Source organism: Rhinolophus sinicus, chromosome 14 (assembly GCF_057876585.1).
Source record: "Rhinolophus sinicus isolate RSI-liver-muscle chromosome 14, RSI-T2T, whole genome shotgun sequence".
NCBI lineage: Eukaryota > Metazoa > Chordata > Mammalia > Chiroptera > Rhinolophidae > Rhinolophus > Rhinolophus sinicus.
Window position 1 is genome coordinate 46,801,774 of NC_142514.1, and position 14,254 is coordinate 46,816,027.

A 14,254-nucleotide genomic window follows, 5' to 3' on the forward strand; every position below is an offset into this window, starting at 1 on the left:
TATTTGAGTACCTGTTTTCAATCTTTTGCTTAAGTGAGATTTTATAGTTACCAAAGTATCTTTACGTCCATTTTCTTCCTACTAAGGAGAGGCATGCATTTTAACTGGTCTTATTTTTCCCAAAGGGGAATTTTCAAGGCCTAACTCATCAGCAAGAATCAGTTCAGCTGGTTAATTCTATAGGCCTGCCCATGCTCCAATGTACAGTCGGCTGAGGAAGAAAGTGGTTTCCGGTTTGGAAGGCACCTGTTATATGTCAGTGGACTAGCCTAGGACATCTCCACATCTATTGCAGTTCTGTTGGTCAGTTTGGCAATAGGCCTTCTTTTCTGCCTCTGAAGATCTATCTGGAGGGGAGCATCTTTCAACAACATCGTCTCTCTCATTCAGCCCATGTTTACTGAGTTGTGCATTGTACCGGTCCCCAAAGTTACGAAGTTGAATCAGGTATGGTCCTCGCTGGCGAGTACTGGCGAGGTGGGCACTAAACAGATAAACATAATATGAAGTCAGAAATGTGTGGGAGTGGTGTAATGCAGGCTCTGGGGGTCCAGGGACTGACATTCCTGGGGGAGTTAGGAGTATTTGGATCTTAAAGCTGAGAAGGCATTCACAAGGTGAAAAAGAGAGTGGAGGGCATCGCAGGCTTCCGGAGGAGCATGGGCCAAGCCCTGGAAGCCTCAAAATGCATTTCCTGTTTGGAGACCAGCTAGATCATTAGTGTGGCTGATATCATCAGGTTCATAGGCTTGACTGGCAGGGACAGAGGCTGGGAAAATGGGCAGGAACTAGATTATGAAGGGTCCTGTATAGTGCAGTCAGGACATTGAAGTGTATGGGAACGTACAATGAATCTCAGGCAGGAAATGACCTGATCCCTTGTTTTGTGACAGAGTGAAGGATGAGTCAGACAAGAGGTAGATCCACTCTACTAATGACTCCCACCCGCTCCCTTCCCCATCTGCCTTTTCTGTCATCTCCCCTGGCATGAGGCTGGTCCTGGACCCAAGTGCAACGTCACAGAAGATTGCTTTCCTCTCCTTGGACCTTGCATTAGTTGTTCCAGCCTTCCTTGCTCTACAACTTTCAATACAGAGGAAAGTGACGACCGCTAATAACAATCGTCTCCTCTGAGGCCTTCCTGGACAAATAGGTCATCTCTCCTGGATACGCTTGAATTTAGAAGTAGGCCAAGCCTCAGACAGATAAGCGAATTGTTAATCATGGGAATTCAGCCACCCAGCAAGAGGCCTGGGGAGATGTTCGTCAAGATGAAATGAGGTCTTCTGAGGGCCTTCCCCACACTCTCACACCAGAGCATCTCCCGTTCTGTCTACACACAGTAAAGAATGAGGTCCCCATCCTATAAGACTTCCTGTAGTTTTCTTTCTTTACTTTTTATTTTGCAATATTTTTATATTTAAGAAAAGTTGCAAAAAAAAGTACAGTCTCCACATACAGCTGACCGTTGAACAATGCAGGTTTGAACTGCGCGGGTTCACTTAATGTGTGGATATTTTTCCATAAATACAGTCAGCCTTTCATAATCTATTGGTTTTGCACTCGTGAAGTGAACCAACCGCAGATCAAAAATACTGTTGAATCTGCATTTGCGAAGGGCTGAGTGTAGAGTCAAAAGTTGTACGTGGATTTTAGACAGCATGGGGGCCAGCGCCCCTAATGCCTTGTGTCTTCGAGAGTCAGCTAAATCCATCCCATTTACCCTAATGTTGCCATTTGGCATAAACATAGTACAGTTACCAAAAATGAGAAATTAACATTTGTACAATACTATTAACTAACCTACAGACTTCATTTGGGTTTCATCAGTTTTTCCAATATTGTTAAGGCCTTTGTTTTAAAATCATGTGTCTAAAGCAGCAGTCAAGTTTTCTTTCTTCTCCCTTTAACTGAGGCAACCTCTAGAAACCCTGCCCTCCCTGGAAGCACTAAAGAGAGTGCTAGTGGGCCGTTCGTGGTCCAAACCTGGCTCAACTCCATGTTGGCATTTATTTGGGGGTATTCCGCATCTTTTCACTTCCCTTACCTCACTAACTCCCCCATCCTTCTTCTCTTTTCCTTCTCCCTCGCTCTAAAATGCTACGACTGGAGCTTCACGTGCCCCACCGTATACAATGCACTTTTTTCATTCTTAGAGAATTCTCTTCTTTGCTCACTGACCTGAGAAGCTTGCCCAGGAATCTGTAGCTATTGACTTCCACTGTCCCTGTGTAAAACTCCCTTGGGCTGTGACTTACAGTGGCAGCATTTCCTTTTCCTTGGTCTATGACGGTCCCTGGATGGATGCTCCTACTGCTGCCACTTTGGTCATGATCACTCTTAGCGTGTCTGACCATCCCTTATAAGCTCCTTGTCCTGGGGAAAGGGAGACTCTAGAGATACAGGGAAAATTATGTTTGCTTTTCCCTATCACATGACAGCAAATTTGGAAGGTTGGAGAGGCTGGCAGTGTGGTAACTAAATTACCTTTATGAGAAACATGAGTTCCCATTACAAAGCAGCCCTGCATCTTAACATCACGGTGAGGTAGCTGGTGCATGTCGGTGCCAGCCTCTGTGATGGATGGCCAAAATTCCATTTGCCCTTTCACAACACACTTTTCTCCTCTATAGAACGCCCCAGGCACACTCATTGCAAGTGCCCTTGCACTTTTGCTGCCTTGCCGCTTCATGTTTTTAATTTGCTGAGCATGGAGGATATCAACGATGAAAGAAGTGTATGCTGGAGAAAAGCATCAAACTGATTAATGCTGGAGGCGCATTTGTTCCCCTCCAGCTAAAGCCAGCAGGAAAAGTGGAAAGGATGAAAGGCAATTGTGACTTTATGTTTAAAAGAAACCTTTTTGCCACGCAGCAAACACCAAAGCAACTTCACAGCAGAAAGCCCCTGTAAGCAGTGCCAAAACTTCCATAACCAAACCATTTGGAAGGAAGTTGTATATCATGGTGACAAGCACTAGTTTTGGGCAAATCTAATTGTAACTTTGGACAAGTTCTTTACTCTTTCTGACCCTCGATCTTCTCATCTGTAAAATGGGAATAATTATACCTTCACCTTTTTTATATGATAGTTGTCAGGATTAAATGACTTAATATCAGTTTTATACATAAGTAAAACTTAGTGCCCAATACAGAGTAAAGGCGCATTACAAAGTGTCTTATTTATAATTAGGCTGGTTTAATTAAAAGTAGTAATGAAAAGCAGAGTAGCATTACAGATCTAACAACATGACATAATGGCTTGACCTTAAATTTTAAGTTTAAATCCTAGCTCCACCACTTACGAGCTTTGTGAATTTGAGGCACCTATTTAACTTCTCTGAACTTGAGGGTCTCCCTCTGTAAAATACAGATGACAACACTACATAAGGGTCAGCTTTGAAGAAAGCACTTAGCCCAGTACCCAGCACAGAGAGAGGCAGACACTTAATACATGTTTGTTTTTCTAGTGCTGTGGTTCTCAACCACATTCAAATCACCAAGAGCTCTTTTAAAAAGCTTGAATGCCTAAGCTATGTCCCCAGAGAGGAGGATTTAATAGGTCCGAGGTGGGGCTTGGGCCTTGGTATTTTCAAAAGCTTCCTGAGGAGATTCTTATAAGCAGCCAGAGCCAAGAAGTACTCCCTAGCAGATGACATAACATACTGGATTTATATATATTTATATATATATATGTTATATATGTGTGTGTGTGTGTGTGTGTGTGTGTGTGTATATATGTATGTATATATATATATATATATATATATATATATATATATATATATGTGTGTGTGTTTTCTTTTGTTTTTTTATATCTGTCCCCAAGAGACTGGCCGGAATATCAGGAATTTGGGGCGCAGTCAAAAAGTCAATACACCTGCAGCTCTGAGCCTTTCATTGACAAGAAATGTGTAGCCAAGGAATTGCATGCCATTTTATTCTGGAAAAAAAGTATTCAAAGAGTCTTTTTAGAGTCTTGAACTGGAAAGGTGGTAAGAAGTTTAGCCTAAGCCTCACACATAAAATATGGGAACTCCCAGTAGGTCGGGGATTTATATCTGGGGGTAATTCCAGGGTTTCGTCCTCCCAAGAGATATAAATTGAGGCCTTAAGAGTTTCATGTGGGGGAGGAAGAGGTGTTCTCATAATGACACCTTAGAAATCCAGGGTTCTGCTAATGCCTGGGGATAGAAAAGCATCGTCTGTAATAGCAGGGGACTGGTGTGGAGGTCTCAGTACTTCAGTTTCCAAGATTCAAGTCTAGGTCATCGAGAACCTTCTTTCTCCCTATAGGTTTATGGTATTAGTTACCCAATAAAAGTGGGGTTAATTTTACAACCTAGGTAAAATTTAAGCCAAAAAGACTTCAACATTACTCTAGGATTTATGAAAGTAAACATGTGGAATGCTTGCAGGATTTTGCAACATTAAAATATCAGTGTCTTTATGTCAGGTATATGATATATTCATTTGTATTGTACTTAAAGGTTACATTTTTAAGGGTTTTGCAATGCAAACTATTTTTAGGACTAAACCAAAGATACTTCCCCCATCTCCACCTTCAAAATGACTGTTTTAGTGAATAGGGAGTAGAAAGTAGCTGAAAATGAGTCTTTTAAGGATCAGCCGCATCAGATTTTTTTCACCTGCTTTTCTGTTGTGGTGGGCTTTCTAGGGTCCCACACTGAACCCCCAAGTGAGGAAGTCCAAAGTCATAGCACTGACCACGGTCCATTTTACGCAGTAGGAGCTTAGTTAATAATTGTCCTCTAAATAAATGTCTTTTTTGGTAACTATAAATACTTTAATAATAATCATGTTACCGCTGTGTAGCATTTTTTAAAAGCTTTTCCCTTATTTGATAGGATCCTCATGACTTTCACTTATAGCGTAGAGAGGTCAATTATTAGCTTTATCTTACAGATCAGGAAACCATGGCTCGGAGAGGTTGCCTAAGGAAGAGAATTTTGTTCTGACTTTTGCTCTAAAGTACTTTAAACTTTAGAAACCAAAAACCAAAAAAAAAAAAAAGAAGAAAAATGATACTTTGTTGAAACAATGTATCAATTCCAGCCAGGTTAACAGAGGAGTAATATCCAGGGGGAAGTCAGCCCATAAATGTGGCAGGTGGCCTTTTGTTTGGTTGTGGTCTGTCTTTGAGAAACAGTCGGCTATTCTGTACTCTGGTACGTTGTGCTTATCATAGGCCTTTATGGGAGGTTATGGTTTCTGTCCTTTGGAGCTGAACCTGCCATTTTGCGTCCTAATGTCTAATCTTAGATTTCTAGCCATTTACCAAATCGTCACTAAGCACATCACTTTTTAGTGTCTGTTTGTGTTCAGAATAAAATCTATAGCCCCGCCATCTTTTTTTTTTCCAATGAAAATTATTATAATTTTGAAGCAGCAAAATTTTCAAAAGACTATATTTGAAAGTTTTAGGGGATCATGAACGCAGGACTTCCACTAATATTTTCTCTTGATTTGCTTGGATGTAGTGACTCATTTGAAATTCTCCAGTCCATGGTTAGCCCCGGTTCTTTCTCAGGTAATAGGTCCTAAGCAGTGAGGAGCCACATAACTGGACTGTCCTCTTACTTTTTTCCAGCTGTACCCAGCTTCTCACCCCATAGAGACACCTAATTGACACATCAGTTGGAGTGGAACTTGTAGAAAATGTGCCCACGCCTTCGTAGCAAATGAGGCAGAAATAATCTGTGCCTAAAAAACAAAAAACTGTAGAACATATGCCCAGAATTCCAACTCATTTCCTCTTTACTCCTTATAACTACATCATCTTCCAGCCCACCACCAGCTGCGAAAATAAGAGTGTTTTCTCCCATATTTAAGGATGATTTTGTGTTTCAGAATTATTTTCTTGGTGTGAAGGAAACTTGACCAACGTGACCAACAGATGTTTTAAGTGATGGATGGAACTGAGGAAAAGCCTGATTTCTTAGTCTTTAGGATACTGTGCCCGACTGCGGCCCCTAGTGACTGTTTAAGGCATTGCCCAATCAGGTCCAACTGGATACGTGTATATACACTGCATCTGCTAATGTCTGTGCTCTGTTTTTAGAGATGAGTACGAAGAAGACGGATTCTGTCAGCCATACAGAGGGATTGCATGTGCAAGATTTATCGGCAACCGCACTGTCTACATGGAGTCTTTGCACATGCAAGGGGAAATAGAAAATCAGATCACAGGTTGGTAACACCAATGAAATTGTATTTACACTTTGAATAACTATTTTGCTCACCAAACATTTCCTTGAGCGCCTCTGTTGACAGATTAGGCTAGGCATAGGGGTTAGGAGCAGGACCATAAAGAAGCTTGAGATAGGATCTCTGTGGTCTGGAATTTACATTACAATAATTTATTGAAGGTTGCTCTTAGAGGGAAAGGCAGTTTTGAAAAGCCTCACATTCATTCAAACACTCAATAAATATTACTGCGTGCTTTTGGCATACCAGAAACTGGACTGGGCACTGGGGGATCTGATGGTATTGGTAAGTAAGCCAGATACGTCTCTGCCCTCGTAGAGCTTACTGTTAGGAAGTTACATCGTATAGATGGAAAGGGAATGAATTTAGAGTATAAAACTCTGGATGCTAATCCCAGGATTGCCATTCCTATGACTTGCGTGAAATCGCTTACTCTCCGTGAAAATCTCATTCTTCCTCTGTGAAATGAGTGATGCGTCAAAATGATCATTCTTCTCTTCCTGCTCTAGCTTTCTATATTTTACCCTTCATTGTTCTGAATTTGAAGCATCTTTAATGGAAGTCTACTAGTGAAGCACTTTTTAGCACACGCGAGTCAGGTAGTATAGGGGGCCTTGTATGATTTTGCAGACCGGGATCCAGGGGTTACGGCCTCCTTGTACTTCTTCCATTAGGGTAGCTATCAGGCTCCTGTGCCAGACTCTTGCAAGCCATTACAGTTGCCTTTATTAGAGTCTAATAAGGTTGCCAGCTTTAACAAATAAAAATACAGGACACCCAGTTACGTTTGAATTTTAGATAAACAACAGATAAATTTTTAGTAGAAGTATGTCCCAAATGTTTATATGAAATTCAAATGTAACTGGGTGCCTTTATAGTTTATCTGGCAACCCTAGGATTTAATAGAAACAAGAACAAACCCAAGGTAGGGCACACAGGGCATCAAAAAGTCCAGAAACTCTGTCCTGCCAGGAGTTTGAAGGAACTAAGAGGCTTCTGCCGGCGCTATGTAACATGGTGAAGCAACTATAGGAAAATGTAGTTGCCACTTGCTGAAGCCCTCAGGCTTTCAAGAGAAAGGACTCTGTGTGTGAAATCCCAGAGAACAGAAGTAGGAACAGTGGAAGGAGCTATTGAAGGTACGTTGCTGCCTAATATGAGAATGTTTCAACATATTTTTGGCTAGATAGTCACAAAAATAAATGGGAGCTGCAAAATAAATAGTTGCTGACCCATTTATAATAATCCTCTCTTGGACAATTTCAATGGACATCAACTTACCGGAAAGTATTACAGTTATTTTTTAAAAATCCATTTTACTTTGTTTAAGCCTGCGTTTCCCAAACTTGCTTGGCTATGGAACCCTAGTTTTTCAAATACTATTAGTATTGTACAGAAATAATGTTCTGAGGCACACACTTTGGGAAACAGTGTACCAACAAGCATATCGGCTGCCTTGTGAGTAAGCTCTGTATCAATGGAGGTACGCAGAGGGAGGCTGCTACTCTTTTTGTATATGGAGGCCATCCTGGATATGAAGTTAGGCTAAGCGACCATTAACATTCTGGGATACACACTCGAGCCACTGAGCTGTGCTCTTTGAGAACTTCCAAGTGAGTTGACTCATTTTCAGAGGATGGAATAGAAAGTAGTCAAAGCCACAAAGAAATTAAACAAGTTACCCAAACTCATCCAGCAACTCAGAGGCAAAACATAATACTAAATCCTGCGACGAGGCCCAGCCACTGCATAAAGCAGGTTCTGCCCTGCAGCTGTCAGATGTTTGAGAAGCCTCACAAAACTAATAAAAAGGACCGGATGAAACACAAAGTTCTGTTGCTTTGTAGTAAAAATGAAAAAATATATTGTACTTTAACCTAATTAATTCTTTTTATTAGGAAATGGTACACATGTAACTTAATCTTGCTTTTTCAACTTTGTAGTCAAAATTATTTTTTTTCCAAGCCAGTGAAAGTAAGCTGCTTAGACATCTGAAATGAATCTCTTTTTCCTGGTCTTGTCTGTTTGAGCACAGCAGATTCCTTCCAGGGTGTGTTTATATCGGATATTTGTTGACTAGATACCAAAGATAAACCCTGGCCCCTGGGAGTTAATCATTGTGTTTGTTTTCCAGCTGCCTTCACCATGATTGGCACCTCCAGTCACTTATCTGACAAGTGTTCTCAGTTCGCCATTCCTTCCCTGTGCCACTACGCCTTCCCGTACTGTGACGAAACCTCATCCGTCCCGAAGCCCCGTGACTTGTGTCGCGATGAATGTGAAATCCTGGAAAATGTCCTGTGTCAAACAGAGTACATTTTTGCAAGATCAAATCCCATGATTCTGATGAGGCTGAAACTGCCAAACTGTGAAGATCTCCCCCAGCCAGAGAGCCCTGAAGCTGCAAACTGTATCCGGATTGGAATTCCCATGGCGGATCCTATCAATAAAAGTAGGTGGTAGTCCCTGGCCCTCTGTGCTGCGTTGGGGGCCAGCAACCCCACGGCACAGTGAAAACTGGGCCTCGAGCTACAGTAATGATCCTTCCTGGTAGTCAGATTACCTTCCCATGGGCTAAAGACACACCATGTGGGGGTGAGCGCTCGGCAGTGGCTTAGATGCACTGCCTGCCTGCAGGAGGCTCCATCAAGATAACAACCTTAAAAATATGGTTGCTGGTTCCTCGGTGATTTAAAAAGAGAATTACCATATGACCCAGCCATGTCAGTCCTGGGTCTCTACTCAAAAGAATTAAAAAGAGGTGTTCAAGCAAAAAATGTGTATGCAAGGGTTCATCACACCTCTATTCACAGTAGCTAGAAGGTGGAAGCCTCCCAAGTGCCCATCAGTAGATGTGTGGATAAACAAATTGAGGTGTGTTTACATAATGAAATATTATTCATTCATAAAAAGGAATAAAATCCTGTTACATGCTACAACATGACTGAACCTTGAAGCCATGAAGGTAGTAAAAGAAGCCAGACACCATTGTATGATTCTATTTATATGAAATATCCAGAATAGATAAATCCATAGAAACAGAAAGTAGCTTAGTGGTTGCCAGGGGCAGGGCGTAGTGGGTAGTAGAAAGTTACTGCTTACTAAGGTTATAGGGTTTCCTTTTGGGAGGATAGAGTATTCTGGAACGAGATAGTGTTGAAGGTTGCCTGATATTCTGAATGTTCTAAATGCACTAATGGTAAATTTTATGGTATATGTATTGTACCACAATTTAAAAGGTGTGTGTGTGTGTGTGTGTGTGTGTGTGTGTGTGTGTGTAGCTTTACCTCCATCTCTATCCTCTTACCACCATCAAGCAAAACACTGTTCCTCTGTACATTTCTCATTCATCCAGAATTAAACTCACTGGTAATTTTTCAGCTTCCTTTTGGTAGATGATACTATCTTATTAGTTAAATAACTTAATGAATCTAAAAGGCTTAGAACTGTGCTTAGCACATAATAATAGCAGTACCATCATTATTACTTTTATTACGATCATCTTACCATTATCCCTCCAAGTTTCAATTTATTTAAAGTCAATTAGATTTTTGCAGTGCTTTCAAATGACAGTCCTGTGGTTACCTGGGAGGAAGACTTAATAGGACCTGTTTCTATTAAGGGTGTCCGGTCCACTCAGCATAGAGATGGTCTTAGCTCCTGTTAGAGACCCATTGTGTAGTGCCTGTAGTAGACAGTCTCTGTGAATTAGAGTCTTTATCACGGGATTCATATCTAAGGCCATCAGGCAGAAGTGGAAAGGACAGTTTAGCTTGAACCTTTCCCTGGAAATTACTCCTGTGCCCCAATTCTGATTTTTTGTATGTTTAATATTAAAACTACTTGTGGAGTACTGGTTATATTCCTAAAGCACAAGCTTTAAATCCTCCCAGGAATGGACCTGCAAGGCAGGCCCTATGTCCTAGCCCAGCAAGCAGGAAGACTGCCCACATGGCCCCTGACCAGCATGGAGGCCGGGGCCGTGAGGTTAATTGCACATCCTCCATCCAGAAATCGCTGACTGGGTGCTCCAGCATCTCCTCTGTTTCTTTCTCACAGCTGGGGCTTTCCTTTTGTGTTTTTCAGATCATAAGTGCTATAACAGTACAGGTGTGGACTACCGGGGGACTGTCAGTGTGACCAAATCTGGGCGCCAGTGCCAGCCGTGGAATTCCCAGTACCCACACATGCACACCTTCACCGCCCTCCGTTTCCCAGAGCTGAACGGAGGCCATTCCTACTGCCGCAACCCAGGGAATCAGAAGGAAGCTCCCTGGTGCTTCACTTTGGATGAAAACTTTAAGTCGGACGTGTGTGACATCCCAGCATGTGGTAAATAGCAATTCATTGCGTTTATTGTACTCGGCCACCTTTAGAAGAGACCCATTCTGTCCCTCGTCCCTTAGGAGAGTCCTGTAAGGCGCACAGGAGTTGGTAGTGTTTGTTTGATCTCAAACTATGTTTCTAGGATAGATACATATCCTAGAAACTGGTTCTCCTTAAACACCTTTTTGGGTACCAAAACACAGTCTCAAGGAGTAAACTGCTTTTATTCCTACAGCCATTGTGTTATTGGGTGTAACAGGCACGAGTTTCTCCAGAGGCACAGGTGAAATATCTTACCACAATCGTGTGAAAAAAAGAAATTACCCACAATGGTCCATGTCCTCGTGCACCTTTCTAGCACGACAGGTGTGCTGGAAGCAGAAAGGTACCTTCTCCCTGTGTCCTTGAGAACACCCACAAGGTAGGATAACCATACCCAGTTATCCAGGGTAATCTGCAGATAAACTGTCTTTTGTCGCATCCTTTTACTGCAGAAGTATAGGAAGCAAATGAAATTCCTGAATCAGTGTGGAGTGGAGGAAAAAGAGAATGAAAATGTGGGTGAAACCTGGAGTTTGGTCCTCTTTTAGAACTGATTCGTCTTCCTGATCCTAGTTCTCATAGATAAATAATGTCAACTGGATTTCCCAGGCGTAGTGGGACAGTTAGGATGTCACTGCTGGGAAAGCCACAATAGTAAAATGGAGATCATAATGATAGACACGTAGGGTTTATTGTGAGAATAAATGAGTTGTTAACTGAAAAAAACCTATGATGTCTGGAAGATGGTAAATGTGTAATAAACGTTGTCTCCTATAATTATTATATAGTCAGTATGTAAAAAGGAATCTATTATAATAAGTGTATAGTCTATGTATATAGAGGGATTCTTGCTCTCAGCTTGCCAAGTATTATATGAGAGCAGCCTACTATGGAGTAGGGGAGTTGAAAGAAGAATGAAATCTCACATTGCAATCACAGTGTAGTGTATATGATACAATAGAAGTTAGCATAAATATTCTGAAACAAAGAAGAGGAAGCTAAAACTTACTGAAGAGGTCCATAAGCAAAAGTAATAAAAATATTAAAAGGAACCTTTTGTGATGAAAATTTGGGAAACTATTATTCAACGATTTCATTCTTATATGTTACGGGTTGCCATATTGTCTTCTCCTGCGAACTGGTTTTGCAGATGGTAGCGCATGGCAAGTTGAGTTTGAGGAAGGGGTGACCAGACCCCTATTCTCCTGCTGGGCTTTAAAATGCCTCCGTATGCCACACCAAGAACACATTATGACATTAACTCTTCCAGAACCACCAGTGGAAACCTCAAAACAATTAGCTTATGTTTTTTAAATGGTTTGCACTTAGTAATTTAGGACTTTTCCCACATTCTATATCTGACACCAATAGGAAAGGACTAACAATACAATGTAGGTGTGTGATCATTTCCTTAGTTGTCCCTTCCCTTCTCCTAAGCCAGGCATGATATGAAGCTCTGCAAGAGAGCCAAGGAGAAAAAGCATCACTAGCAGAGCACCTTCCACGTGCCAGGCATGATGCTTGGGGTTTTCATAGGTGTTATTTATATGAGCCCTCACACTGGGGCAGGTATTATTATCCATCCTGTGGTGCTGATGAAGAAACCGAGCCTCAGAGAGCAGCTAGGAAGTGGCAGGTCTAGCTGACCCCAAGCTCATGTTCTCACTCTGTGCTGTGCTGTCTGCGGGTACGGACGTGTGTCCTGAAGGAGACCACATGCATTAGTCTAAGGAAGAAACACATTGTTCACTCCACTCTGGGTGAATGCCATTATTCCGTGGGTCACTACTGACCCTTAATTTCCAACGAATGCCCACGTGAAGTGGGAAGATAATTTGCTCATAGACGAAAAGATTTGTTGATGATCTGATTCAAGCTTTACGACAATTCGTTTAAGTCGAGACTCTAAATTATACCAAAACAGTACTGGTTGGCCTTTCAATGGCCTTCCTGAAGTAATCAGACCAAACACAGGCTCCGAGGGCTGAAAGAAACTCTCGAGCAGTCTTTCAGACTGTACGCAGAGAAAGATCCCCTCCATCTACAAAACACCTGCAATGTGACTGCATTATTCATTCATGCTCCGTGCTTTATGTGCTCATCTCCATTAAAACCTCATAACCACACGGTGGGTAGGTGTTATGAACATGCTCCACTGAGGTTCAGAAGGACGAAAGGGCTTGTCTAGATTGCACAACAGATGGGAGTGGACCTTGAACACTCATCTATCTACATAAGCTCTGACCAAACTCAAAGCTTGTGCTCTTTTCCCAGACACTCTCCTATTTCTCCTTTAAAGATATTTTTTTTAAAATAAATAAAAGAAAGACAATAGTTTCAACCTCTGCATTCTAGTATACTGATTCCCATACTATGATATGACATCAAAAAATGTTCCCTTGCTGATGAAGAAATCCATCACAGTCTTACTCAGTATGTTATTATAGTATTAATCAGTGCTGTGATGTTGGAAACCCTCAAAATACTTCTTTCTGAATATCAATCTGCCGAGGACATAGTTAAAATTCTGAGGACCGGTTAATTTTACTCATGTGAGAGATAAATTTAGATGAAACTTAAATCTAGAGATGACAAGGCAGTTGTCACCACTTACAAAAATAATTTGTTTTACAGTACATTTTCACTTCATTTTGAAAGAAAACAGTTCCTCTTGAATTCTTCAGGCCAAGCCACAAATACGTCCACTAAAGGAACAGGGAATCCTTGACATGTGATCAATAAGAAGCTGCTGAGAGGCCAGTGGCTTCCCAGTGTGAGAATTAGAGCGCAGGTCGGCATCAGCGGTGGTCCCTCAGCAAGCCTTCTCACCATTGCCCCTCGATAGCCAACCTCAACCAAATAATCATAAGAGAATCCTGCTTTATGACACTTCTTTAGAGCATTTGACTTTTTTTCTCATTTCATCCTTATAAAAATCATGAAAGATAAAGTAGGAATTTCCTGCCATGTTTTACCATGTGAGAAACCAAGGCCCATGGGAGTGGTAGGACTTACCCAAGATCACAAATTAGTTCATAGAAACCAGATCTCTTATCTCTAGGGCCACTCACTGCTCTTTCTCATATACCAGTGATTCTCAAAAGGGACATTCTGCCTTCCAGGGAACATTTCGCAATGTCTGGAGATACTTCAATCATCACACTGGGTAGGGTTGGCATCTATTGGGTAAAGGCCAGGGATGCTACTGAACATCTGAGAATACACAGAACAATCCTCCCAAAGCATTGTCCATCCCAAAATGTCAATAGTGCCAGGGTTGAGGAACCCTGAGGCTGGATAGGCATTACACAATTTACATTATAGAATACAGTATATTGTATATATTGTGTACGTTATACAATTTAGACTATAGGGTAATAATATTGAACAGCAGTTACCATTTATGGAGTGTTTACAATGAGCTAAAGACTATGCTGAGTTTTTTACGCATTATCTCATTTATGATAGTTCTCTATAACCCTATGAGTGGGTTTTATTCTATCCAAGAAAAGAAACCTGAGACTTAAGAGAGGTTAAGTAATTTGTCCAAGGCCACATAGCTAATAAGAAGTGGATTCAGAACTCAAACCTATAACCAGTCTTTTAAACTCTGTGATTTATGTATGTGAGTGTGTATGTGTTTGTGTAAATAGATGGAT

The 14,254-nt window shown here is 41.4% G+C and overlaps 1 protein-coding gene across 2 annotated transcripts in view; it reads left to right on the forward strand.

Annotated features, from left to right (window-relative positions):
* Positions 1-14,254, forward strand: part of ROR1 (ROR family WNT receptor 1) — a 368,857-nt gene that overhangs the window by 326,196 nt on the left and 28,407 nt on the right. For both annotated transcript variants that reach the window (XM_019731569.3, XM_019731578.3), the window contains 3 exons: positions 6,082-6,209; positions 8,362-8,679; positions 10,314-10,559. In XM_019731569.3, the coding sequence (XP_019587128.1) occupies positions 6,082-6,209; positions 8,362-8,679; positions 10,314-10,559 (692 nt within the window). The remainder of the gene's footprint in view (positions 1-6,081; positions 6,210-8,361; positions 8,680-10,313; positions 10,560-14,254) is intronic.